The sequence below is a fragment of the Lacerta agilis genome, chromosome 10 (assembly GCF_009819535.1).
Source record: "Lacerta agilis isolate rLacAgi1 chromosome 10, rLacAgi1.pri, whole genome shotgun sequence".
NCBI lineage: Eukaryota > Metazoa > Chordata > Lepidosauria > Squamata > Lacertidae > Lacerta > Lacerta agilis.
The window spans coordinates 64,775,793-64,797,723 of record NC_046321.1 but is presented as its reverse complement, the minus strand read 5'-3'; the positions used below and the strand labels follow the sequence as shown (position 1 = coordinate 64,797,723).

General features: G+C 43.3%; 1 protein-coding gene across 2 annotated transcripts; it reads right to left on the bottom strand.

Moving 5' to 3' along the window:
* Window positions 1-1,431: 1,431 nt before the first annotated feature.
* Window positions 1,432-20,776, bottom strand: NAPEPLD (N-acyl phosphatidylethanolamine phospholipase D). Of its 2 annotated transcripts, none has more exons than XM_033162186.1 (5): window positions 20,698-20,776; window positions 9,321-9,621; window positions 5,190-5,836; window positions 4,293-4,407; window positions 1,432-1,872 (listed from the first exon to the last, which is right to left on the bottom strand). In XM_033162186.1, exons 1-5 carry the CDS (start codon window positions 20,730-20,732, stop codon window positions 1,744-1,746), a joined length of 1,227 nt encoding a protein of 408 aa, XP_033018077.1. In that variant the 5' UTR covers window positions 20,733-20,776; the 3' UTR covers window positions 1,432-1,743. The 2 variants fall into 2 exon arrangements, with proteins under 2 accessions (XP_033018077.1, XP_033018076.1); XM_033162185.1 differs by lacking the exon at window positions 20,698-20,776 and adding an exon at window positions 20,205-20,224.
* Between the last annotated feature and the right edge of the window lie 1,155 nt (window positions 20,777-21,931).

Here is a 21,931-nt window from a genome sequence, read left to right as displayed (position 1 = left end):
GGAACCTGCAGGCCACACACTACCTTATTGCACACGCCAAAATTTGGTCCCCGTCACCCCCGCAGGTCTCATGCTGCCTTTCCACAGCCGAATAAGAAAGGTGCAGGGCTTTGGGGAAGGAGGCATGAAGCCCTGACGGGGTCCTAGAACTCCCACCTTCTTCCCAAAGCTGAGAAAGCGCTAAATGTGCTTTGGGAAGGAGGAGAGAGGATTCTGGGACCCTGTCAGAGCCCTCATGCCTCCTTCCCAAAGCCCAGTGCCTCACCTGGCTTTGGGAAGGCAGTGCAGGGGCTGCAGAGGGGAGCATCAAAGGTCACTGAGGGCCACTAAAAAGGCCTCAAGGGACACATGCAGCCCTCAGGATGCATGCTGGACTGCCCTGAACTAGATCATTTCAGATTTTAGTCTAATCCAAAAAAACAAACAAAAACCCAAGCCCTTTCTGATGTTAAACAATAATAGCTAAGGCTGTGCTCCTAATCCCACTTATGAGGAAGGAAGTCCCACTGAATTAAATAGGACTTGATTCTGAATAGACATGGTTAGGGTTCTGCTTTAAAATATGGAATCTGAAACATGCATTCTGGAAAGTAAGTTCTATCACTGCAGGCTTAGCATCTGATTAAAGATTAGAAAGTGTCTATTTCATAGGATGGTGGGATGTATGCAAAAGAAGAAGAAGAAGAGTTTGGATTTGATATCCCGCTTTTCACTACCCGAAGGAGTCTCAAAGCGGCTAACATTCTCCTTTCCCTTCCTCCCCCACAACAAACACTCTGTGAGGTGAGTGGGGCTGAGAGACTTCAGAGAAGTGTGACTAGCCCAAGGTCACCCAGCAGCTGCATGTGGAGGAGCGGAGACGCGAACCCGGTTCCCCAGATAACGAGTCTACCGCTCTTAACCACTACACCACACTGGCTCTCAAGGTTTTGATCCTAATCACTTGCCAAAAATGAATGGTATTTCAGCAAGACCTTCCAGGTATATGAATCCACACATACCATCATTTTCAGTAAAACCTATCTGCAGTTTTCTAATCGCACCCAATTCCTGTTGATCAGATCACTGGTGGGAATGATGGAGTGCCTTAACTGTGCTCTTCCCACCCCACTCCAAGGCAGGAAGGGACCCACAAGCACAGCAATGCATATGGTAAACTAGTGTACATGTGAGCCCCTGGCCTCAAGGCCATTGCCCTGGGCAGATTTTACTATAACAGACCTGCAGTCAAAGGCATGCAGAAACCAATTTCTATACATAATCGCTTTATCCAACAGAAGGTTACACTCTCTGTGCTCCAAATCTTCGTGTGTATGTAGGGCTTGTTTTTCAGTGTAATCCCCCACTTTTTAAACAAGGAAATCCGATTTTTAAAAAAGCACTTAGCAGTTCAGTGAGGGAGGGAGGGTTGCTATGTCGAGGAAGCCTTGAGTTCACAGGTCCTCTTGGGTCTTATGGATTGTGGCCTAGTTAATCTCTAGCAGGTGACCTGCACTGGTTTTAAAGAGGTGAAATTACTTCACAGGCAATGTAATCAACTCCTTATGTACACGGCATGTGCAGCTAAGTTATGCTATCAAGTGCTATTTCATTCATTTATTAAAAACTTGCAGTTTTATAAGGCTGGTATGCAAACTCCTGAAATCTTAGAAATCCTGTTCAAAATTTTACAAAAAGGTATCAACCTTAATTGCTTCCCCCACCCCCAGATACAATTAATAAGAAATCGATTTCCCCCCATTTTTATTCAAATCCATCCTCATTAATATTTAAGTCTCGTGATTCGCCATGCTTTAAGACAAAGAAATCTTCAGTTTTCAATCCGTATCTGTCTAGAGCTTCCATCAGTTTAGCAGGAGGATCCAAGTAATACTGTGGAGAAAACAAGGATAAGCCAGTTGTGAAACAGCTTCATATGTATGACTACTTTAGTCTTGCAAATTTAAGGGGAATTCTGGTCCCAATGAAATCCAATAAGACTTTTCTTTTTCCTGCTAAAGTCCTAGTTAAGCTCTGAATGGGGTTACCCCCTTAAAGCATACCTTGTATTTGTGGCAACAAGTGTTACTGAACTGATCCTGCTATTTCAGGATGAATCAACTGCTCTGTGCAGCTGTGGTAACTTGTCCAGACAGAGCACTAGGACTGCACACAAAAGCTATGTTTTCCATGAATAAACCTATTAGATATTACAACTGTTCACGAGAGCAGTTGTTTGCACATATCAGAACCAATTTGTAACCCCGGTTCTTGCCGGTGAATGATCACATGCAATGGGATTGTGAGCGCAATCTTTCCAGTTGCGTTTATGGGAAAGTATGAAGTTCTCATCAAAGGCAGATATTCCTAAAAAAATATTAGAAAACCATGGGGCCACAGCTCAGTGATGAGTCAGGAGTATGCTTCTGCATACCAGTTACTGAGAAACATGAAAAGGGCGTTACAGAGCTCGTGCCCTGCTTGTGAGTTTCCCCATAGGTATATAAGGGCCTTTAGTCTTATCCAGCCAGGGCTCTCATTCTTGGGATGAATATATTCTCTGCATCAGGTCCAGTTTCAGTCTCCAGTTAAAGGACTGAAGGCAGGATAGGAAAACGCCTTAGAGAGAAACAGCCTAACTCAACACAATGTGTTATTAGTTTTCCAAATTTGGAAAGTATTATTCTTAGTTATCTAATAAGCAGCAACTGTAGATTGAGAACTGTAGTCATGGTAAATTCAAGAATAGCTCAAACACCAATTTGAAAGAACATATCAATATACGTTTACTTGCTGCAAACTTGTAAATGAAAAGAACTGTGTCAGAGAGAATTAAACAATGCCTACATTCTACGAAACCCATGGGCTGGTGCAACTGACTTATCAAAGTCCAGTGGCCTAATCATAAATTTTATGACAGAGATGCCTCTCCAGTTGTGCAAGTCACCTTTCGTCAGTAAATGTTTAGATAGTGTTCTCACTGGCCTTCCTTTTAATTTTTTTAACATATAAATTTTCCAGAAGAACTAGTTTACATTCTGAATCCCTGTACTTAGCAGTGCATGAAATGTGGAGGATCTGTGGGGTTCGGAATCCTTCTCAAGAACCTACCAGAAAGTTCAGGGATTTCATAAACATTAATGATTTCTGATTCTAATTCCAGTTTTAAGAATCAACCACAGTCTTGTATGCTCAGCCCCTTCATCTGCAGACCATCATCCTGTGTTGGTCAGTAATTAATAATAATAATAAATAATTTTATCATTTATACCCCTACACATCTAGCTGGGTATCTCTGGGTGGCTGGGGGCTAGTTTCTTCATTATGCTAGAATGTCAAAGAAGGTTGGAGTACTGGCACATATGTATGCTGATATAATATGATATGCATACTGATATGATATGATTTTGTTACACATTCAGGAAAACCAGTTTCATACCAAGTGAAATTGCCTCCAATGATTTTGACACTTTAACCCAAAGCAACTATTAATTCAGTCCATAAAGATAGAGCAACTAAGCTGTACACAATCTCTTATAGCACCCTTGTCACTGTTTCTTTAGTAGTTTGCTTTGGAGTATCTGTAAAGACATTCAGACCTATTACTAAAATAGCAAAATTTAAGTCAAACTAAAAACTGAGGGGGGAAACCTAGCTTTGACAATACACAATTAGTTGTATAGAATCGACTGTCTTCACAACTAAAATTGACAGCCTATAAAATAATACTAAAATCAGAGGCCATTTTCTTTTAAGCATTTGAAACACCTTGAAAACGGCTATGGTCCATAATGAAATTTTTTATAACACTACATGACTTCTTTTTTTATATATAGTTAAGTTAGTTGGAGCTCCTATACCAAAAATCCATTTCAAACTAAATCTCCATTCAAAATTACACACCTGCAGAGGAAACAGCCCACTACAGTATTCTGTCTTTGTCTCCTTCCAATTAGTCTCCATGGAGGGCAGGTAATTCTGCTGCCTCTTTGCATCAGATGTAATTAGATCACTTAATCACACCTGACACAGAGATGCAGTAGAATAATCTCTCCTCAGAGGATGCTGCCTACTGCATTTCTTCTTGAGACAATGTTCCTTCCAATCAGGGGACGCAGATCCAGGGCTCGCACAGAAACACAGAGGATGTGCAGTTCTCTCATACACTAAAACTCTGGGATGTAAGTGGGTGATACTTTCTGTTTTAAGTGAGAAGAAAGGATACTTCTGCTATCAGGTTGGAGCAGACAGTTCTAGATGCTACTATTTTGAATGGACATCCGCAGCTGTACAAATGGTTAGTTCACACCTACCTCATTTGCTAAAGCAAAGGTCCCCCAGTGAATTCCAACAGACTTCTTTGCTTGTACATCAATATGAATCCTTACTGCTTCTTCTGGGTCCACATGCTGGTATTTCATAAACCACCTACCAAAGAGGGAAAGAGCATTTTTCCTTGCCTGTTACACAGACATGCACTGGCCAAGTTAAGGTTGCCTTACTGCCCTTCTCAATCTGTTGCATAGTTTTTCCTCTTACTGCCCCACTTTGTTCCCTTCTCCCATACTGCTAAAAGAGATTGCTCATTTATCTGTTAAGATGCATCTCAATCATCCTAATTTCCCATCTTCCACAAGGCATCTCAATCATATTTAGTTTTCCTGTAATGCAAAACTGGCAGCCAATCTTCACCTACCCATTGCCCATTAAGACCTAGCCTTTGCTCCTGCCTGTCTTTCAGACTGTGAGCTTTCATGGGCCCCGTTCAGATGACATAGTATGCCATAAACCATGGCTTAACATAAATCAGCAGCATGTATCACTCCCACTGCCCTTCTTCCTTCATGCAAGTAACAAACCAAGAACCTTGGTTTTCTGTGATGTCTAAAACAGTGCTCATGGTTTGTTTCTCTCCAAATAAACCATAATCAACTGTTCTTGGCTTCACAGTTGTGGAAGGAAGGAAGGAAGGAAGGAAGGAAGGAAGGAAGGAAGGAAGGAAGCTCTGTCATGATAAGCCAAGGTCTGTGGTTTGTTGTTACTGCTCACACTAGAGGAGGAATGAAGCAGGAGTGATTTGGCATCACGGTAGGCCAATGTGGCTATGACACTGCCTGTGTTTTGCACATCTTACACATTGTTGGTGCTGTATATAAACAGTTGTAGTTTTGTATCTTGGGTCACAGGCTCCAGTTTATTGGCTTACGTACCTTGGTTCATATGCTCCAATGGGAATAGCTGCAAGATCGAAAGGTCCAAATCGCTTCCCTATCTCCTCAAATGCAACACAATAGCCAGTATCTCCTGCAAAAAAGAACCTATTCCAGGGCCCCAAGACAGACCAGCTTCCCCAGAGAACTTTGTTGTCATCTGTTGCAGTCCTCTTGGACCAGTGTTGGGCAGGAGTAAAAACAAACGTAACTGCGTCATGACCAGGAACACAGTTTTCTCCCCACCAGTCCAGCTCAATTACATTCTCACAACCACATTTCTGCATCCAGTCTAAAAGACCCAGGGGCACAAACCATCTCAGGTCACTGCCAAAGCGACTATTTAAATTTATTACGGAGTGGTAGTCCAAGTGGTCGTAATGTGTGTGGCTGATCATCACTGCATCTATTTTGGGGAGTTGATCTACAGTACACGGAGGCCCTCTGAAACGCTTAGGTCCTCCAAATTGCACTGGAGAGGCCCGCTGGCTGAAGATGGGGTCAGTAAGAAGTGTAAGTTCATCCATTTCCACCATTACAGAAGCATGTCCAAGCCATGTTACTCGCATACCAGCTCCGGTTTTTCCAGCTAGTTCGGGGTTTTGAACAAAGTAAGGTTTCAGTACTGGAAGCTCTCTGTCAAGTTCCTGGCAAAAGAAAACAAGGACGCAAAATTAGAAAGCATACCTGGCTTACAAGCAGCCAGTGTTTCATCCATCTTGGACCCTTGAGGCAGAAAGCCTTGTTAACTCTACAACCTTTGGCCCTCCAGATGTTTTGAACTACAATTCCCATAATCCCTGACCACTGGTCCTGTTAGCTAAGGATCATGGGAGTTGTAGGTCAAAACATCTGGAGGACCGCAGGTTGGGGATGCCTGCTCTATACCAACAAGGTGTAATACTAAAGTCCATGGTATGAATACACTTGAACATCATTTAGCGTAGACCAATGCTGCCCTGAGTGCTCACTGGAAGGACAGATCCTGAAGTTGAGGCTCCAGTACTTTGGCCACCTCATGAGAAGAGAAGACTCCCTAGAAAAGACCCTGATGCTGGGAAAGATGGAGGGCACAAGGAGAAGGGGGCGACAGAGGACGAGATGGTTGGACAGTGTTCTTGAAGCGACTAGCCTGAGTTTGGCCAAATTGCGGGAGGCAGTGAAAGATAGGTGTGCCTGGCATGCTCTGGTCCATGGGGTCACGAAGAGTCGGACACGACTGAACAACAACAATGCTGCTCATGGACTTGAGCATCAAATATTTCCTCAATGCAACTAAGTCATCAGTTGTCTACCAGGCCCTTAGTGACTTCAAAGCAACTGGGCCTATGGCAGCCTGAAAGGAAGTGACACGTAGGCTCTGCATCACGAGTCACAGGAGGCTTCGTAAATGTAAACAGCATAGCAGAGGGAAGGGTGCCAGCCAGCCTGCTCCCTGCTTTGCTAGATTTCCATTTGCAAGACTTTCAGCATACGAGAAACGTGCACAATGACAAGAATCATTTGCATCTGACACATCCAGCCAGTTCAGATTAGTATGATGCAGATCTGCACCAGTTGTGCATAAGGAACCCTGTTTCTGTGCATGAGTCTCCCTTGGTATTTCAAGGTAAAGAGTTTTGCTTGCAGCTTGGGTTAAGGGAAGTATTATAGGAGGGTGAAGTTAAAGCCCTGGTCCACTTCTGCTTGCAGATAACACTGACAGATAACACTTACAAAAGATCCAGTTACAGGTAGGTAGCTGTGTTGGTTTGCCATAGTCAAAACAAAATAAAATAAAAAATTCCTTCCAGTAGCACCTTAGAGACCAACTACGGTAAGTTTGTTCTTGGTATGTGCATGCACACGAAAGCTCATACCAAAAACAAACTTAGTTGGTCTCTAAGGTGCTACTGGAAGGAATTTTTTATTTTATTTTGTTTTGACTTACAAAAGAGTTCATCAACAACTAACAGTAAACATGAAAATCATTTCTCAAACACAAAGGCATTCCAAATTAATATTTATTTATTTATTGTTGCCCTTCATCTAACGATCACAGGGCAGTTTACAATAGAAATACACAAAAATATTTATTATAAGGCCCTGCCCTGCTTCCTTGAAGGAGTGCTGCTGCTGCAGAGAAGGCTCCGTTTTTGTTTTTAATTGCTTTTATTTTTTTATCTATGTCATTTTAAATAGTGATTGATATTAATGCTCTATTTTGAGTCTTAGATTTTATGACTTATGTGGAAATCGTTTTCCGTGTGGTTGTGTACTTTTTGATGTGTTTTATTTATTGTTTATGACTTTTGTTATGTTGGTAATTATGTAAATCTTGTCATGTTGTAAGTCGCCTTGAGCATTGTTTTAACTATGGAAAGGCAGCATACAAATAAAATGACGTAATGATGACGTTGATGAAACAAGACTGCCCCACCTCCCAGTTTAAAAGCTGGGAGAGGAAGAATGTTTTTGCCTGGTGCCTAAAGATATATAATGAAGGTGCCAGGCAAGCCTCCCCGGGGAGAGCATTCCACAAGTGAGGAGTCACCACAGAAAAGGCCCGTTCTTGTGTTGCTTATCCTCCACATCTCTCACACAAAGAAGGGTCTCTGATGATGATCACAGGATCTGGGTCGGTTCTTATGGGGAGAGGTGTTCCTTGAGGTATTGAGCCGTTTAAGACTTTACAGACCTGCAGCAAAGGAGAGCCCCCTCTCCCCACTTCTCAAACTGCTCTTACCATTAAAAAGTTCCTCATATTCAACCTAAGTCTTTCCTTCTGTAATTTAAACCTATTAGATCTAGCCCTTCTCTCTGCAGTAGCAGAGGACAACATTTCACCATTATTTTCTAATTTGATGCTGATCTCCAAAGGTTAGTCAAGAACAGGGACATCTGCTAAGGAGTTTAGACGTGAATTTGGGTGAATATACAGCAGGAGACACTGTCATATTTGGGGGGTAGTCATTGAAAATGCTGCACAGCCTTGCTATCTGAATCTGTGACAGAGAAGGCCTAATTAAAAACATGTTCTCAGTAGATCTCAGATATCATAATGGAACACATGGGAATAGGTCTCAAAAGGGCACGGTGCCTGAACTGTTTAGGGTTTTAGAGGGTACACAAGGGATGCATGTACACACTGCTACAAAAATTATTCCATCTGTAATGTTCTGAATTATTCATTCTAGTTTTGCAGGAATGAAGGGGCAAGTAACTACTCAAGGAATTCAAATCCCACTCCTAACTACGTGTTCACCCACCTTAGCAAACTTCTGTTATTGCAAAGCTATGCTTGCTTATGTGTAATGCTTACTGTAATGATATAAACTAAGAAAAGTGCTGTGTTTAAAAAAAATGAAGACTGAAACTCTCAGAATAATGAATTTTACAGCAAATACAGCATCCTGTGCTTTTTCAGCACTGCTACAAAATTACTGCATATGCACCGCCAGCATAAAATTGAAGCTGCAACTCAACTCTGCCTTCTTTTACAAAGGCTAGGAATTCATTTTCAGTACCGGAACTATACTCCCAGTTTTGTCACTCAAAAATCAAACCCAGTCCTAGGGTAATTTAGGAGAAAAGCCTTTTAGTTGCTATTGTTAAACAACTGAGAGTCAGAATCCTTGCTGATCAACTGCAAATCCCTCAGAGATCTACTAGTAGACAAGCAATCCTTGTACAAGGCTGCCTCCAACTCTTGGCTGCCACAGAATTTATTTTATCTGGGCTGTATGGTGCAATGTTGACCAGCTCTTAAGTTATGCTTTGATTAGGTGACAACAGGCTTTTTGTGCAAGACATCCCAGTCAACTATAATTACACAACCTAAATTTACTGTACCAGTCTGTGATTGAATCCTACCTGAAAATAGCAACAGTGTGGAAGCACAGATAGTCTATTTATCTAGTTACCACATTACCTATTTACTTGCCCCCCACCGCACTCCTCCACCCCAGCTGCCCAGCCCACCAGGGGGATGCAACATTTGCCACGCCACGGACACCAGCAACCCACGCAACACCACTGCACGTAATATATACTTCAAAAATCTTTGACTTACTGTTAAACATGTAATTTACATGAAGTGGTATTGAGAGTGCTTCAAACATAACTAGATGGATACAACTATAGAATGTTTACCTGCTTTGAAGATGGGACTTTGCTGTTGTCCTTTTCCGTAAGAGCCCATTTCATAATATTTGGGAAAGATGGAGGTTTCCATGTTGGCCAGGGGTTGATAAACCTCCCATCTTTACCTCTCTTTGATTTTGTTACATCTTCCTCCAACCTATAATCCAGTCTGAAGCTTTTTCTGGATGTTCTGGAAGAATCGCTGCCCCGGGAACCTTGACTAGAATTTTGCCGTTTCCGTACTGCTTCTTTAGGATTCTGATCGCAAGGAGACAAAGGCTGCTCTTCGTCCATATCTTTTGCCGAAGAACTAAAAAGAAATATATAAAAGTTTGTCTTTTTTAGCTGAAATATTTTTAATACCCAAAACAATGTCCCCAGAATAATCCTGTCAGCTCCTCCTCCATTTTTTCTGTACAAAGAATGCACAAAGAACTTGTTTTAGCAAGCAGGTGTGGCAAGATTTTTGCGATTCAGGCAGAATCTTGCTCTTTGCTACGCACAGCATCAGACTCTCGAGTTCCTGCATGTTAGGAGGGGATTGTCTGCTCTTCTTCCAGAAATTAATTCTAACACTCCTGAAGCTCAGAATCTGTGCAGTTAGATTTGGCAAGTTCATTCCTAAGACACATCAACCAAACAGGCAATAACTTTGCATCCAACAACACTTTGCATTTTCATCTGCACTGACAAGCAAGGATCCTTGACCAGGGCTAGGATGGTGGGGAGGAGAAAACCATAGGTGACAGCAGAGAAAGAGAGATTAACCAGAAGCAGTATGTTCTAAATCAGCTTACCCGTGAATGTGGTGCTTTAAACTGATAGGTACTTCCCATCACACTTTAGGGAGAGGATGCAAGGAATGATAAACAGCAATGATATCCAGAAACAATAAGGTTATTCCTGTTAGGATGTCCTACACATGAGTAGGACCCTGGCAGAGACATATGCTCGACTGGCATGTTCCCTCCCTCCTGGGCGATCGTTCAGGAGCTTCAAAAGCTTTCCTCAGCCCGAACATCACAGCGACTGATGCCAAGAAACATCAGCACACTTAGGGATCTGCAGAGTTTGCGCGTTGCGTAACAGGACTCCAGCAACTCAGCGTTTTGGCTAATCTACTTTATTTACATATAGACACAGAGCACTGCAACATGGCTCCCTCTCTCTCTAGCATCAGACAGCAAAGAGAAAGAACAAAAGACAATAGTCCCACTTCAGGAAACACAGTAACACAAACATCCTGTCTTTGTCACTTCCCACTGTGGAATGAAAACATACACCATCATGTGGTAAACAACAATCCCATGACAGCAGCCACAGGGAATGAATCTTCAACAATTCCTACCAAGATGAATCATCTTTCCCTTGACAGTGAGTAATATTTATGGCTTGCAAAGGACCTCAAACCTACCACACAGATGCACTACATTTGCATCTACTATTTCGGACTTTAGATTTTAAAATCCAGACTTAAAATACTTTGAACACTGGGGATTGTAAGTAAGTGCTTTCCAGCTGAACTCTGAACTTCTGTCAGAAATGCTTGATTAAAATGAACTCTTTGGTCCCCTATTAAGATCACAGCAAACAGTGGCTTGGTTGCTAATCCAGCTACTTAAAAATGAAAGGGCATGTGAGGTCCCAAGAGCTCTATATAGTTGAAACAATTAATGATCAGACGTCAAGAGACAGGTGTACCGTATATTAAGCTCTGACGGGTACATTAGAACAGAGGTATCAAACTCTCTTTCTTAAGTCACAAGAACTGGGGACTGAAGACCCTTTGTGTTGAAGGTTGGTTAAGGGGAGAAATAAAGATAACAGAGACTTCAAAACTAGTGGGGGAAACTGGGATGGGCAAAAAAAGAAAACAGTGAACTAAGATGCATGGATTTTGGAAAATAGCATCAGGATGGCACAGAACTGAGTAAAGGCTGAAGAAGAAATTGAGAACACTTCATGCAGTATCCAGGTGAGAGATGTAATGTGCTGTGAAAGAAGGAGGAGGAGGAAACAAAGGTTGGGGAATCAAGAGTAGTGAAATGTCTGGGTTCCAACCAAATTAATCTGCTACATTATACTTTCAAGATTCCTATTGCAGTTCCAAATAATGCTACAAATATCCCTGTCCAGAATAATTCTTACATATAAACTAGCTTTCATACTGTTCTAGAGACTGAGAACAGGCCTTCCACGTAGAGATAAATCAAACCTTAACCGTACCTTTCCAGTACTAGGGTAGCTTGAACACAAATCATGTCCAGCGTAATTTGCATTGTAGTCTACTGACACAGATTCAGGTGTTTGTTTTTTTAAATCAAAGAATGCCCATCCTTTGATGCCAGTAAGATATGGCATGTATTCTTATGCTGCAATCCTATACCCAGTTTGGAAGCCCCACTGAACTCAGTGAGATATGTTTAGCACTGCACTGCTGATTTCTTTAAGAAATCTGGTTCCACCACTCTGAGCACCATCTAAGCTAGAGTTCAGTTAATAGCTATGATTCTTCTCATACAGTACTTACCAGCTTGGTTGAATAACTGGAACTGTCATAATTCACGATCACTTTGCTATTAACCTTAAGACTGTGTTGGTGCAAAATTTATGCAGAAATAAAAGAAGTGGAGAACCACTGTTAAGAAGAAATAGACGAACTTTAGTATTTTGGCTTCACACAATGAGCCCTCCCTCGCCACCTGCTCAAGATTTCCTGCTGCTGTAGGGGCAGCCTTTTGCTGAGAAGTGAAATTGTGATGTCATGGGCAGGTGACAGCTCAACTGAGGAGAGGGCTACAGCCACGTGGCTCCATTTCTAGTTATTCTGCAGCTTTGCTCAGACTTGTAAGGCATTAGTCGGTATTCTACTCAAAAGAAACATATTTTCCTTTACACTTGCTAGAACATCAGGACATCTAAAATGTACGCCGTTCTTTCAAGTTTTTCTTGTAGCTATAAAGGCCTCTTCCAGCTTATATATTCCCTTTGGCTCTTAACATGTATTTCTTTAAACAGCCTACTGCATGAAATCATCACACTACAATTCATTCCGGTTCTTTGGGATGCTGAGGCAAGACGCAGATGCCTGCCTCAGGGCTCCATAGTTGTTATTTTGCAAGTGAATAGTTTTAAAACAGGTTTTAATACTCCATGAAAATGGGACAGCTTGGCCATGCGCATACAGGAGCATGTGTGAGAGAAGGTGGAGCTCACCAGTGTACCAGTCTTTTCATCTCGTAGGACCAGTTTTATACTTTTGCCTAGTGCTCCATATAAACTAGGCCTGCCACTGCAGCAGTCTGAATTCGTGGATAAAAGATTGCTCTGAAGGATGAAGGGAATGGGAGATATAATTTAAAGAGTTCCATCTGCTACCGGTATATAACTTCTACATAGGGAAATAGACAAGAAAAAAGGAACACACCACCATTTATGGAAGACAGAGGCTTTTCTATTTTGCAACTTGCTGAACAGCTGCATGCCAAGATGCAAAAGCCAAAGGGCTATGCTAACTGAGGAGAATGAGCAGATTCATGCAATTTATGAATGCCAGTGTAAAGGTCAACAGCCCAAGGTCTATACATCTCCAAGTTTTTTTTTCTGTTCTGTAAATACAATGGTACATACACACCAAGCCCATGACAAGTAGACAGTTTATTCTCTCAACATGAGATTGCCCCCCCACCCTGAGGTGGCAAACTGACAGTAACTAGGAGAAATGTAACAAGGAGAAATGTAAAGTACTACACTTGGGCAAAAAAAAATGAAAGGCACAAATACAGGATGGGTGACACCTGGCTTGAGAGCAGTACATGTGAAAAGGATCTAGGAGTCTTGGTAGACCACAAACTTGACATGAGTCAACAGTGTGACGCAGCAGCTAAAAAGGCCAATGCAATTCTGGGCTGCACCAATAGGAGTATAGCGTCTAGATCAAGGGAAGTAATAGTACCACTATATTCTGCTCTGGTCAGACCTCACCTGGAATACTGTGTCCAGTTCTGGGCACCACAGTTCAAGAAGGATACTGACAAGCTGGAACGTGTCCAGAAGAGGGCAACCAAAATGGTCAAAGGCCTGGAAACAATGCCTTATGAGGAACGGCTTAGGGAGCTGGGTATGTTTAGCCTGGAGAAGAGAAGGTTAAGGGGTGATATGATAGCCATGTTCAAATATATAAAAGGATGTCATATAGAGGAGGGTGAAAGGTTGTTTTCTGCTGCTCCAGAGAAGCAGACACGGGGCAATGGATTCAAACTACAAGAAAGAAGATTCCACCTAAGCATTAGGAAGAACTTCCTGACAGTGAGAGCTGTTTGGCAGTGGAATTTACTACCAAGGAGTGTGGTGGAGTCTCCTTCTTTGGAGGTCTTTAAGCAGAGGCTTGACAGCCATCTGTCAGGAATGCTTTGATGGTGTTTCCTGCTTGGCAAGGGGTTGGTCTGGATGGCCCTTGTGGTCTCTTCCAACTCTATGATTCTATATTTTAAGGACTCCAACGTATTACAAGTAATGCGTCCAGATATTTCAGCGTCCTCCGGAGGCAGCAATATATTTTGCATCTCTTATGAAAAGCAAGTATTGCAACCTGATACCTGAGAAAAAGCAGCCATCCTGCTTCCTGTTACACCCTAGGTGTGTGTGGTCTAAAGGTGCGTGTTGGCTAATGGTAAATATGACTGATAACCCACATAGTACGTGTGTGAAAGGAATGCAGGTAATCTTTGGACTGTTAATAACTTAACACAGTACAGCTTTCTTTTCACTGAGACTCAGTGAACAGTAGTATAATATCAGCTGCCATAAATATATAAACATATGACACATGAAGCTGAAAAAGAGATCTTCCTATAGGCCTTCAGTTAAAATAATAAATATCGTAATCACTTTCATTTGAGAGTAAATGCAACATTTCCAAATATTCTCTCTCCTCCTGTTTCTAATGCTTTCATTTTGGAGAATAGCCCCCTTTCAAAATGAGATTGAAAGCAAAAGTTTATGCAACTCATAGAGACAGATTAACAGTAGTGTTAAGCTTCAAATCGTACAATTCCTAAACGCCAACCATGCACTCAGTTCTGCACACTGAAATCCCACTAAAATGCCAGCAGGTACAGGACCACAGTCTTAGAGTTGTTGCAGATGTCTCTTTTATAAATATTTTCATTTTTTCAATTAATATATGAAGGCGGAACAGCAGGTCACAGCGGCAACTTGCAATTTAAAAAAAGCAGGATTCTGCCATTTTTATAATCACAGAAACTGCCCTGCAATTTCTTTGCTGCCCTTCCAGAAGCTTCGTAGGGTATGAAGCATTGTGGGAACAGTTGGAGAAGGTCAGGTTTATATTCTGAATTGTTACTGTCAGTGCTTCCCCAATGGGCCAAAATGGGAAAAGCTCTGCCAGCAAACAGGACTGAAAAACCAGAACTCAGCAGCTTCTCTTCTTTTTTAATACACAAAAGAAGTCACCTTGAGACCCAGGCTAGCAAGAGAATTTTCAGAAGCAAAAGACGCATTGCTTGCTTTTGTTTCAAATTAATGTGAGAGGTCTAAAACAGACTCTGAAGGAAATGTCTTCAGCACCTTTAACCACTTAGGCTCTGATAGGCATAATGCATTTTCTTCCCCATCCTCTTCATTTTGTTGCTTTTTAGAGATGAAATTGCTTTAGGCATCGAGTGGGAAATGGATTGCAATTATGAATGCTGCTTAAAAAAAAAAAATACTATGAAGCACAACAGACGGTCCAAGGCATATGGAATGAAACACGGCCTGAGAAGAACATACGTTTAAAGAAGATTGGAAAGCGTTTATTGAATATATGGGAAATAATTGTGCACAGCTGAAAACGCTGGCAGCATTAAAGATAAAATCAACAGTGTAAATAAGTTTTGATGGATGCAAATAATGGAATACTGAATGGTATAGTTTTTGTAAAATATGCAGAGATTTACGATATGTAAAATGAACCACAGAAAAAGAAGGGAAGTCACTGATCTGTTAAGGATGTAAAATGAGTATTTTAAATTGAAAAACAAATTTAATAAAATTTCTATCTATAGATAGATAGATAGATAGATAGACAGATACACAGCCTGAGAATCAACTGCAGGCATAGGCAAACTCAGCCCTCCAGATGTTTTGGGACTACAACTCCCATTATCTCTGACCACTCGTCCTTTTAGCTAGGGATGATGGGAGTTGTAGTCCCAAAACATCTGGAGGGCTGAGTTTGCCTATGCCTGATCTACTGTGACACTGTGGAATCACATAGATCAAGGAACCTTTTATTACAGGGGTCAGCAAACTTTTGCAGCAGGGGGCCAGGCCACTGTCCCTCAGACCTTGGGGGGCAGACTATTTTTTTTGGGGGGGGGGAAGGAGGAACGAATTCCTATGCCCCACAAATAACCCAGAGATGCATTTTAAATAAAAGGACACATTCTACTCTTGTAAAAACATGCTGATTCCTGGACTATCCGTGGGCCAGACTGAGAAGGCGATTGGGCCTAATCTGGCCCCCGGGCCTTAGTTTGCCTACCCGTGTTTTAATACCACTGATCAGGGCCAGCCAAACCAAAAAGTGGCACTGCCCTTACATCTCCAGGGAAAAAAGCATAATGAAGCTCTACATCAGGAGCGGGGGCGGGGAGGGGGTGTGTCAAATCAACCTTACCCAATGGTTGTACAGTAGTGGGAATCAAAGGCCATGGGGGCGGGGCACTCTGAATCACACTAGGCAGGTAGAGAGCCCAGGAAACCCTAAAGCAGAGCTTTCCAAACTCTTGTGTTGCGACACATTGGTGTGTCGTCTGCAGTGTGCAGCTGTGCGCTTCTCCCGGGGCTGGAAGGGGGTTAGTTCCACCTCCGGTTAGCTAGTAAAACTGAATTACTGTGTCGCGAAACGATGCGTGTCTAAAAAGTGTGTCACTAACATGAAAAGTTTGGAAAGCTCTGCCTTATATAGCAGCACCCACCATTTCCTCCCAAGAGGTGGGAGGAGACCAGCAGGGCCTCTAAGAGAGCCAGTGTGGTGTAGTGGTTAAGAGCGGTAGACTCGTAATCTGGTGAACCGGGTTCGCGTCTCCGCTCTTCCACATGCAGCTGCTGGTGGTGACCTTGGGCTAGTCACACTTCTTTGAAGTCTCTCAGCCCCGCTCACCTCACAGAGTATTTGTTGTGGGGGAGGAAGGAAACAGAGAATGTTAGCAGCTTTGAGACTCCTTCGGGTAGTGATAAAGCGGGGTATCAAATCCAAACTCCTCCTCTTCTTCTAAGAGGCTTCTGCCAAGGAGGCAGCAGATCCAGCTTCCAAGGAGCCCATGGCAGCAGCAGCAGCAGTGGGCAAGGCATTCCTTGGAGGCCAGATCTGCTGCCCCTGTGGATCCTGCTACCTGAGGCTTGTCTCCTCCCCTAGTCTCACGGGTGGGCTGGCCCTGCCGCTGCTCATCTGTTTTGCAGCAAACTGTTACAGTGCTCGTGAGAAGGTTTTATACAGTCAATGCCAGGTATGAAAGATGGAGAGGGGCGGGGGAGGGGGAGATGTCAAAATAGAAGCAGGGCACAGAGTGTACACCTACGATGACAGGCTTGAAAAAAGCAAAGGCAGAGAATGCTAGGAGGGAAATTCAATAAAAGAGAAGCTGAAGCTTTGATTGCCCGGCCAAGGTAACTCTGTACTGAAAATCATTTACAGGAGCATCATAATCTCTGTAGAAACTCATGCACCCATGCATGCACACGAAAGCTCATACCAAGAACTAACTTAGTTGGTCTCTAAGGCGCTACTGGAAGGAATTTTTTATTTTATTTTGTTTAATCCAATCATGAATAGTGATGGAAGATCTTCCACATCCAAACAGCCATTCCCAATGGACTCGGTGCAACGAATAACAAAACACAACCTGTGATCATCTGGATTATTGCTCTTCACAGGTAGGAGGAAACAAGGCTAAGCGTGCCAAGTGAGCTCACAGGGCAAATTTCCTTTAGAAACAAAGTGCAGGCAACTGAAGTAAAAAAGAATGTAGAACACACTGCAAAGTAGGGTCTAAAAGCAAAGCCCACCCAAGAGAAAAGAAAATCCCCTTAGCTCTTTGCAATCAGCCCATCTGTCCAGGATCTCAGTCTCCAGTGGCAGTAACTTCTACAAATTTTAGGGGCAGAACATTTTTTTCTTGTCAATCGCAAGACAGCATATCAAAATTAAACAAAATCTCTCACTCATGCTCACAGATTTAAAACGAAAAAGCTAGTAGATCCCTTGATGTTTCTGGGGAGGCTGTTATAGGACTTCATTCCTTTGAGAGTCAGAACAAGCTTTCGTGTGCATGCACACTTCTTCAGATACACTGAAACAGAAGTCACCAGACTTTATATATACTGGGAGGGTGGGGTGGGGTTTTTCTCAGGAGGGTAGTAGGAAATGGGCGATTGAAATGGGTATGGTAAACCTGTTGACGACTGTTAACGACTGCAATTAGTCCTACAGGAAAAAGCAAGGGATAGTATACAGATGATTAGCATATGTAATGAGACAGGAATCCAGTATCTCTATTAAAAAGGTAAAAGGACCCCTGACCATTAGGTCCAGTCGCGGACAACTCTGGGGTTGAGAGGCGCTCATCTCGCTTTAGTGGCCAAGGGAGCCGACGTTTGTCTGCAGACAGTTTTTCCGGGTCATGTGGCCAGCATGACTAAGCCGCTTCTGGTGAAACCAGAACAGTGCACGGAAACGCTGTTTACCTTCCCGCTGGAGCTGTACCTATTTATCTACTTGTACTTTGATGTGTTTTCGAACTGCTAGGTTGGCAGGAGCTGGGACCGAGCAATGGGAACTCACCCCATCGCGGAGATTCGAACGGCCGACCTTCCGATTGGCAAGCCCTAGGCTCCGTGGTTTAGACCACAGCGCCACCCTTGTCTAAGATCTGTCTTAATAGGATTCCTGTCTCATTACATACTAATTGCAGTAGTTAACAGTCATCAATAGGTTTACCATACCCATTGAGTCAATCACCCATTTCCTACTACCCTCCTGAGAAAACTCCCACCCCACCTGTCCACTATAGATAAGGATCTGGTGACTTCTGTTTCAGTGTATCTGAAGAAGTGTGCATGCACACGAAAGCTTATACCAAGAACAAACTTAGTTGGTCTCTAAGGTGCTACTGGACATTTTTTAAGATATATATATATATGTATTTTCCTTTGCATTTAGTTACCCAGCATACAAAGAACAGAAACAAATCAGACTCACCTTAAACAGCATACTACTATTTTACACCAGCGTTTATTGATACCATTTAAGAGAGATTGCTAGTAAGCTGTCCAGCATATGCAACACAAGACACATTAAATAATAGGGCGAGTTGCCAGACATTGAAACATATTTCTGCTGAACACAGTTCATTTTTTAAATACTCCAGATTATTTTAGGCTGATCCCTACCAAAGATCTGCACCTACTACAGATATCAATCTACAGGATATTGCTTTTATGTGCAAACGTTAAATAAGAAATCAGTGCTGCAAGGCATACAAATTTGGAAGAGAGGGATTATATAACATGCTTTTTGAAGACTGCTGCAGCACATTTCCATGTCAATGAGGGAGAAGGCTAGGAGTATAGCAACTGAATAGATCTGCCTGGCTTTCATTCTCCAGTCCAGTCCGATTCACCAGCTAAAAATGAGATAGATGCTTCCCAAGGGAAGACGGGGCTGGACACAACGTATGCCAATATCTCAATTGGACAAAATCTATTTTCTTTGTAGCCCTTACAAGAATCCCTCAAAGCGGTTGCCCATTCATAGAAATATGCAAAATGAACAAGTGAATTGTAAAATATTACTATTAAACTGTCACAAGCCCTAATATAGCCCTTAGAGAGGCCCAAGACATGATAAGGCACACAGCTCAAATTAAGCCCCAGATGGCAAAGAGAGAGACTTTAGCAACTGTCTTCAGTACACTGTCTTCCAATTCTAAAAAAAACACTAAAAGTCACCTGATTTTCACAGATTCCAGCAGCAATCCCTTAATTCATCCCTGGTAAATACATATAACAGAGATCCATAAATGCTGACTTAAAGGGTGACAAAGGTTTAACAATTTTGCTATTTTTAAAGCACAAAGATTGCTATACCTGCTTGTAATGCATAGGTCCCATCTGCAAACCGCCTTCCAATGTGACAGCAAGTTACATGCTGATTTGCCATGTACCTCAACTGCATGCCATTTAAATTGACAGTCTGGGAGGCCCTCACTCAGGCAATGTGTTAGTCATTTGATTGCACAGCACTGCCAAAGAACTTCAGCAAGGGCTTGATACTACAACAGATGGCTGGGAAGTGGCAGCGTTTGACAAGACACACGTAAATCATGGGCAGCGGCAGCAGCCCCGTCCACAACCCAGTAAAGACAAGAATATCAATTTAGCCCATTTGCACAAGTGATGCATAAATCAGTTTTTGCACACCTACCACCTGAAATTCTCATATAAAGTCGATTTTAGTTTTTGATACTATCATTTAAATGGAAAACCTGGAGGCACTTCCACACAAAAAAAATGTAAATATATCTTCCATTTGAAAGAAAGAATGAGCATACATACATTTTATTTCTCTCTTCAGTCTAGCCCACACGAACATCCAGATGTTGCACAAATGCACAAGCAGCTTAAATGCACTTTTTCAGTTGCGGAAAAGTGCCCCGATGCATAGGAAGCTTAATTTAAAATCAGCTCACTTCCAGGTTCTATTCCACATGATCAACATTCACAAGTGACATATTTCATAAGGGAAGGCTTTTGCGAGGCTGGATCCAATGCACCCTCTCTCGAAATTGAATCTCAGAGACTCCAAATTGCACCTGCGGCCAGACCCACCTGATCGATGCTTACTCAGAAGTAAGTCCCACAGAAGACAACAACTCCTGCACAGCCCTATATGCGTCTGCTCAGAAGCAGGGACACAGGGCTTGCCCTTAGGTAAGCATATACAGGATTGCAGCCTTAGACCACAACGCGGCACATACTTCGCGGCGAGAAAGCGACGTTCGCCTCAGCAAAGCCGGCTCCTCTCGCGCCGAAATCGCCTTCTTAAATCCGGAGTTAGGCTATAGCAGCCGGCGGAGCACCAAAAAGATAAGAGGCTGCATGCACACTGCGGGAGAAGGAGGGGCACCGCCGGGGGTGCTGCTTCTCGCATGCAAAAGAAAATAAAAGAAATACGTTTCATGTGGCTTTCGGCGCAAGCAAAGCAAGAGGGTGAGCCATGCATTCCCTCCCTCACCCGCTTCCCCGTCTTAGAAATGTGAATAATTCCCTCCCGGCAGCCTTGGGAAGCGGCGCTGGCAGCGTCCTGCTGCGGGCTCCTCACCTCCCCTGGGGCGTTTCTTCCTCCTCGTCGTCCATGGCGGGGCTGCTGCTCCGCTTTCTGCTGCTTCTGCTCGCCGCCCCAGAGGCCGCGAGGCTGCCGGCCCTCCTTGGCCGCTGCGCGCCTGCTGCCGGGCGCCGAGGGGGTAAAGAGTGCGACGCCGGAGCTCCACAGCGCCCTGCGCCTCACCATGGGACGCCCAGCAGCAGCAGCAGCACACCCGCCGCGCCTTCCCCGGGCCCGGTTTCCCGGCCCACCCGAGCTCGCTACCGCCCTCTCCGTCTCCGGAGAGGAACAGCTCCCTCCTCAGGTTTCCCTCCTCGAGCTCCAGGCCGCAGACCACTCGACTGGTCCACGCTTGGTTTTGAAATCCGAAGGGCACGGTGGTGCGGGGTGGCAACTCTCAGCCGCCAGGCAGAGGCAAGGACCTGCCATATGGAAGTGTCCAGCCATATTCACTCAGGTGCTACTTGTTCTGCACATCTGCTTTAGGTCTACTTGCGTGTGTGTGTGTGTGGAAACCGCACCTCTGCTGAGGGACGCATCATGCTTGGAGATGGGAAGGCCTGGAAAAAAAACTTAGGAAAACAGGTTTTTCCCCGTTTCCCCCACTTTTCCAGTTTTCCCCAACTCTAAATGCTCCTTCTGGAGCAGTTTGTCCACCTTTGGTCTTGTTGTATGCTAATCATGCACAAGTGACAAATTCCCTTTATATGCTGTTTCTTGTTTTAGCACCCTGGGGACCAGAAGTCTCACCCGTTTATGGTAGCGCATAAAATTCTTAATCTCAGGGTTGTGGATTTGAGCCCTATGTTGGGCAAATGATTCCTGCATTGCAGAGGGTTGGACTAGATGACCCTTGTGGCCCCTTCCAACTCTTATGATTCCATGTTGTGATCCCTCAGGCAAAACAGCACTGGTTCCCACTGTCACTGGGATTTCAGTGTCCCTGTTTATTATGAAATGTGTCCGTCCTGCTGCCAGTTAGATGTCACATTGTATTGGCTTGTTCTACCTGTCCACAGAAAATAACAGCAGAAAGGACTAGGTGTGATGTAATTATTCACACAAGGACACATGGTATCTATCCATCTCTCACACTGCAAATCCTTGAGTTTCCAATACAGTATAATCTTTCTCTTCATCTGGGGTCCAGAAGCTCACTTTTCAGAATGTTTTAACACCGTTAATTCCTTCCAGAAAATCTCACAAGATCTGAATTCCACATATTAATATA

What these genes read in the sequence shown, in the direction of transcription:
- NAPEPLD (XM_033162186.1), bottom strand. Translation starts at nt 20,732, where the DNA reads ATGGACGACGAGGAGGAAGAAACGCCCCAGGGGAG. An exon ending in GAAGAAACGCCCCAGGGGAG is followed by an intron (nt 9,622 to 20,697) that starts GTGAGGAGCCCG and finishes ATTTCTTTTTAG; the next exon opens with TTCTTCGGCAAAAGATATGG. An exon ending in AAGTCCCATCTTCAAAGCAG is followed by an intron (nt 5,837 to 9,320) that starts GTAAACATTCTA and finishes TTCTTTTGCCAG; the next exon opens with GAACTTGACAGAGAGCTTCC.